General features: G+C 34.5%; 1 protein-coding gene across 2 annotated transcripts in view; it reads left to right on the forward strand.

The window, feature by feature from the left end:
* LOC125665267 (transmembrane ascorbate-dependent reductase CYB561-like) overlaps positions 1 to 5428 on the forward strand; it is a 29305-nt gene extending 23877 nt beyond the window's left edge. For both annotated transcript variants that reach the window (XM_056152177.1, XM_048897920.2), the window contains exons 4-5: positions 1 to 116; positions 815 to 5428. The exon at positions 1 to 116 is cut by the window's left edge and continues 54 nt beyond it. In XM_056152177.1, the coding sequence (XP_056008152.1) occupies positions 1 to 116; positions 815 to 968 (270 nt within the window). In that variant the 3' untranslated portion in view covers positions 969 to 5428. The remainder of the gene's footprint in view (positions 117 to 814) is intronic.
* The last annotated feature ends 803 nt before the right edge of the window (positions 5429 to 6231 follow it).

The following is a 6231-nucleotide window of genomic DNA, read 5'->3' on the forward strand; positions in this document are numbered from 1 at the left end:
CAGATGTACATGCCACACCACATATTCTGGGGACTGGCTATCCTATGTCTGGCCGGGGCTAGTGCCTTGACCGGCATCACTGAGAAAGCTCTCTTCACGGACTTCTACTCTCCATTGTAAGTAGTCTTTTAATTCAAAATCCCAGATATTTTATATCGTGTAACAATTAGGCCAAAAAAATCAATAGTTGAAAAGGTACCGCATGGAATGGGTTTTTTTTTCCAATTTATATTTGTTTATTAATGTAAATGAGGTAGCTCTTATGTTATAGATATTGATATAAAACTTTTAGGTCATAATAAATTTTTAAGTATATTTTTGATCACATAATTATTTGAATATACTCATTTATATGCAAGTGATTATTAATAATAGTGTACTCTTATTATAATAGAAAGTCATGTGAGGCTATTTCATATAAAAATAAAACTGTTTAATAATATATTACTTATTCTATATAAACATGTACATAACAAAGGAAAGGTAACTCATGCTACAGTCAACAATAAGGAAAGATAACTCATGCTACAACCAAGTAAAAAACTTCTTTTTTTCTTTTTTTTTAAAAAATACCTGCTTGTCTCGTGAAAATTTGAAAATTTTGGCCTGAGAACCTTTTATATACTACATACGATAAGTCGATCATGATGATTTCTGTCTTGTTTGCCTTACAGATTTATACTTCATGTACTTACGATAACATGATAATTTCTGCCGTGTTGGACTTACACAGATTTATATACTACTTACAATAAATCTATCATGATAATTTCTGTTGTGTCAATCGCCTCATGAAGCTGACCTTTCTTTACAGTAAGTATTCTGGGTTTGCCACCGAGACCTACATCATTAACTTCCTGGGGCTGACCATCGCATGTCTCGTGGCGCTGGTGGTCTACGTCGTGACTCGTCCGGAATACAAACGTCAGCCGTCACCGGAGGAAGAGCACATTCAACTGATGCAATAACCTGAACTGGTACTCGGCCCTGATGATAACCAGCATGCAGTTATCTGCCCTTGAAGATGTGAATCCCTAGGATTATTGGTGTTGTGTGTAAATTTATTCATATCTGTGATGCATATGCTCAGTATTTGGTTTTTTTTTTTGTTTTTTGTTTTTTTTTTCATATTCTAAAATAAGACAATATATGAGTTAGTGCGATTCCTGAATTGAGGAATATTTGAATACTTGGTGATGTGCAATATTCTAATAGATGTCTATTCGGAGTCTCTTTAGGTTAATCTTACATTCAGAGTCTCTCTAGATCTTACATGCATACTCTGTCACGACAATGTCAGTGAATTTTGAGAACTGAATGGTATTAACTCCCTGTATGTTTTCTCGAAGGCTGGTACGACACATAGGAATATTTTGGCCGCTTTTTTCAGCCAGAAACGCAAACATCAAGGCGTTGGGTTTTTTTTTTCAATTGCGACTGTGACCTCTGTTTTCTTATCTGCCTATCATTGTGGCATTACCTTGACGAGCGTCATCCCAAATCGTTAAATATGTAAATAAGTGTTGTTACTTCCCTTTACAAAACACTTCATTAGTCTAGTAAGTGATATTTGATGAAATGCAAAAAAAAAAATGTTTTGTGCATTGTTGTGAATTCATTCATGAACATCTCATCAAGCTTAAAATGTCATGTATCTTGTTTTTGTTTGTTTGTTTTTTGAGGGTTTTTTTTGTTTTTTAAAAAAGATCACAAATAAGAGCAAGAAAGAAAACAGTTTGTTTTACCCAAAAGATGACAGGAAAGGAATTAGCAGTCCACTTTAAAGTTCATAGACCATTAATTGAAGTATGTAATGAGTCCTATGTTGGGTAGTGCTCCCATTAGCACAAGACTTATCTGATATTTGTGAATGTTCTGTTATTACTTCCACAACTTAGGAGTCTGTGGTTTTAGAACTCTTACAGAATTATCACTACAGTTTGTAAGTGATTGCTACAGAATTATCACTACAGTTTATAAGTGATTGCTACTGTCTTCCCGTTACTACACCAGACCAATCAGTGTGTCCGTGTCAAATTATCTGTTTTAATGTCTTCTACATGACTTGAAATCCAGCTGTCCTGATGTCCAAAACCAGGGCATATGTAATCATTATAGGTACAGATTATTGTCCTAAAATTTCTATGTATAAACCATGACCAAGGTCTGTATGCACTGACTCCAAGTAGAATATAGACTTTTTTGTCAAACAATCTAAAGGTTTTTTAATCACTGATGTTTTTTTTAGTCTGAGTCTTTGTGTTTAACTTTTTTTCTCTCCTTTTTTTTAATAAATAAGAAACTATCTTAAGCTAATTATCCAGAGATCTCCCAATGGTTTTATATCCGGGAATAAATCAGACACACAATCTTTGTATCTATCGTACACTGGTCACACGTATGTTTTTATGTCAAGTTTAATGTCACTTGCGTGTCAGATATATTTAAGACCTGGCAGTCTGAAACATATCACATGTTTATTGCCATGTTATTATTGAGAAATAAGATTCAGTGAAACCGTCTGTTTGATACTGATAAAACATGGCTATTTAATTTGAGTTTATTTTCATGCAATCATTACGTGCTAATTTTATGTTGAGATGCCTATATTTGTGAGGATGTGTTCTGTTGTAATTTTTGGTCAGATTGCTAAAACATATTTGATATACAGTGAAACTTCTCTAAACCTGCCAGCTGTCAGACCGAGAGAAAAAACGGCCGGTTTAGAGAGATGGCCGGTTTACCAAGAACTTGCATTTAGTGATATTTTATCTCAATTTTAATAAAACAAAATGAATGATTAACATCTTTATTTCCAATTTCCAACTCAAGCGGTATGATTGCTGCAATTAATACACTAAGTAGGTTCTGTTCACTTTGATCTGGGGATCTAGTTATTTATCGGTGGAGATCAAATTAATCTGCTTGTACCTACAGGTAATTTTTATAGAAATACCCTTGCTGAAATCATCTAATTTTGAATTGAAAGTCTATTACAGAGTACATTATTGGTATTCCTCTTTGGTTTGGAGAAGTTTCACTGTATGTACTTTTGCCAGAACTTTACAACTAATCATGTTATTTTGTGTTACCAGGTCCCTACTTCAGTGATCAACTCATGCACTATGTAGCTGTAGACCTGTAGCTCTCTGGGCTACATTTTGTAGCTGTAGACCTGTAGCTCTCTGGGCTACATTTTGTAGCTGTAGACCTGTAGCTCTCTGGGTACATTTTGTAGCTGTAGACCTGTAGCTCTCTGGGTACATTTTGTAGCTGTAGACCTGTAGCTCTCTGGGTACATTTTGTAGCTGTAGACCTGTAGTTCTCTGGGCTACAACATAATAATGATAATAATATCCTTTATTAATACTGAATTGCACAATTAGTTCTATAAACTAGTTTACATTCTGGTCCTGTCTATAACATATATACATATCGAGAACATATATAACATAAAACATGGAAATATCACAGTTTATATACATACAGATAAGAACTGCATAAAAAGAGACCATAAACACATGAGTATTATTGAGAATCACAATAATGTTTTAGATAGGCTGATTTAAAAGATGTGGTGGTAGTTGTGCATTTTCTTATAAAATCTGGTAACGAGTTCCATATTACCCCATTCTGCAGCTACATATGTAGTAGAGCTCTAGTCTATTAGATGATCCAAAAATCTCTTACAAACACCTTCCTGGTCGTTAGAGTTTGAAAATCCGATTTATTGTAAGGAAAAAGCAGTTTCTTTTACCTTTTGCTATAACTAAATGTGAATAGGTCTGTAAATTTGTTAGGATTAAGATTGATAGGGCTGTAAATCTGTTAGGATTAAAATTGATAGGACTGTAAATTTATTTGGATTAAAATTGATAGGGCTGTAAATTTGTTAGGATTAAAATTGAAAGGGACTGTAAATTTGTTGATATCAAAATTAATAAGGCTGTAAATTTGTTGATATCAAAATTGACTTCATCAGGGCTGTACATTCGTTAGGGTGATAGAATTAAATTAACGAAATGCACAAAAAGTGAACGAGCTCAGATGATCCTAGTAGGAATTCTTTAGCTTCTATCTCGGTTATAAACTACTGGACAGATCTTTCGCTACATGTGCATCTACTGACTGGTCATACTATCAAACTAGATAAGTCCAGGATCCGTATGGTTGGTAAATACTGTCATTTCTGGGAATGACTGGGTGAAAATTCAGACGTTATTACATGTAGCTGTAGAAGACTATGAATTAATTACTGTTGGCTAGGAATCATGTACATTATGTTTAGGCAATGTATATACATGTATTGATATAAATAGATCGCTTTATTTCGTGAGACCTTATTTCCGCGAGGATACAATAATGTACCCGGTATATATTCACGAGATATAAATTTCGCAAATCATTACTTATTGCGCAAGTCTTCTAAACTAGCCTCGCGAAATACGTGTAAATAATGTCCTCGCGAATAAAACGAACATGGAAAAGAAAATGAAATCCCCAAAAACTTCCATATAAATTTTCATGAAATTTATAACATTATGGAGAGAGAGAAAAGTCAAAGATATAAAAGATGTTTTTCTTCGGACTATTTTGCCTATCGACCGACCTTTGTTCATTAAGCTCTGTCAGACACCAACCATAAAATTGTAAGACTAGGGTTGTGTATTAATGACGGCTAGGTCTAAGAGTGCTCTCAAGGTCAGTATGACATGTTTATACCTTGTCAAGTGGTGCTAAGCACATTCAACCTATCTGATGTGTTACTTTGATTCGAGCGCATTTACTGGCAATTAGGAAGTGTGTTGTTTTTTATGTTGATCTCAGTCTGTTTGAGATTGAAATGCAGTCTTGTGGCGAATATCTTATCATTGTGTGGTAATCGATCTAAGGATATCCTAAACAAAATCATAATTGTGTAGTAATCGTTCTAAGAATATCCTAAAGAAATACTGTATAGCGGGGTTTTTTTCCGCGGGGTTATAATTTTGGCTTATTTTAGCGGTTAGGTAGCTTTCCGCCAAAATTTCAATCGCTAAATATGCACTCAATTGTGGCTTCAGTATTCAAAAGAGAGAAAATTATTCCTTGTCCGCCAAAATTTATTCCACTAAAATTTTTAGCATACCTTTTAGCCAGCCAATCGCCAAATTTTAGACCCGCGGAATAAAACCACTGTTGTAGTAAGCGGTCCGATCTACGGATATGCTCTGTTCAGTGTACCTATTGTTTTTGTTTATATACTGTGTATTGCAGTGGGTGTTGCTGATAAGTGCTGAAACTATATTTTTCTTCAAAGAATTGTTTTGTATAAGTAATGGAATATGATACATTGATATTGTAATATAAAATGTTGTGTTTATGTTTATTATATTGAGAATGTGTAATATCTATATTGTGTAATTTAATAAACTTGCAAATTTAAAAACGGTTTTTGATTTATTAAGAGAAATAGTGCAAAGAAAAATGTATGCATGCATCGCAAAAATATGTTTAAACCCGCCTTCCTCTGTGAGAAGTTTTCATTTTGGTGTATGGTCACGAATGCGTTTAAAACTACGCAATAAAACAACTGGTTCTAAGAACATTTGGTTCACTCCGATGCTGTGTTCTCTCGTTCCATGACGATTGGTAGTAAACGGTCTGTTAAAACCAATTTCAATATCCAATATCGCGTGAATTTTTACAGGAACACAGAAAAACAATAATTTGATTGTATATTGTTTAACGTCCCTCTCGGGAATTTTTCACTCATATGGAGACGTCACCATTGCCGGTGAAGAGCTGCAAAATTTTGGCCTATGCTCGGCGCTTACGGCCTTTGAGCTGGGAGGGATATTTATCTTGCCACACCTGCTATGACACAGGACCTCGGTTTTTGCGGTCTCATCCGAAGGACCGCTCCATTTAGTCTCCTCTTACGACAAGCAAGGGGTACTGAGGACCTATTCTAACTCAGATCCCCACGGGGTCAAATAACTTTAATCAATTTGAAGGTATCATCAATTCATTTGACGCGCGCAACAATTCAATTAAAGATATCTTCAAATAGTTCATGATAATTTCAATTCTGAATATTGTGCGCATTAATTGAATTTGTTGCGTGCTTTAATTGCATTGTTGCTTTCTTCAAATAAATCAATGACATCAACAATTGGATTGCTATGTGCTACAATTCAACTGAAGAGAGCGACTATTCAATTGATGCCCGCATTAATTGAATTATTGCTT

This window comes from Ostrea edulis, chromosome 10, assembly GCF_947568905.1.
Source record: "Ostrea edulis chromosome 10, xbOstEdul1.1, whole genome shotgun sequence".
In the NCBI taxonomy this organism is placed as follows: Eukaryota; Metazoa; Mollusca; class Bivalvia; order Ostreida; family Ostreidae; genus Ostrea; species Ostrea edulis.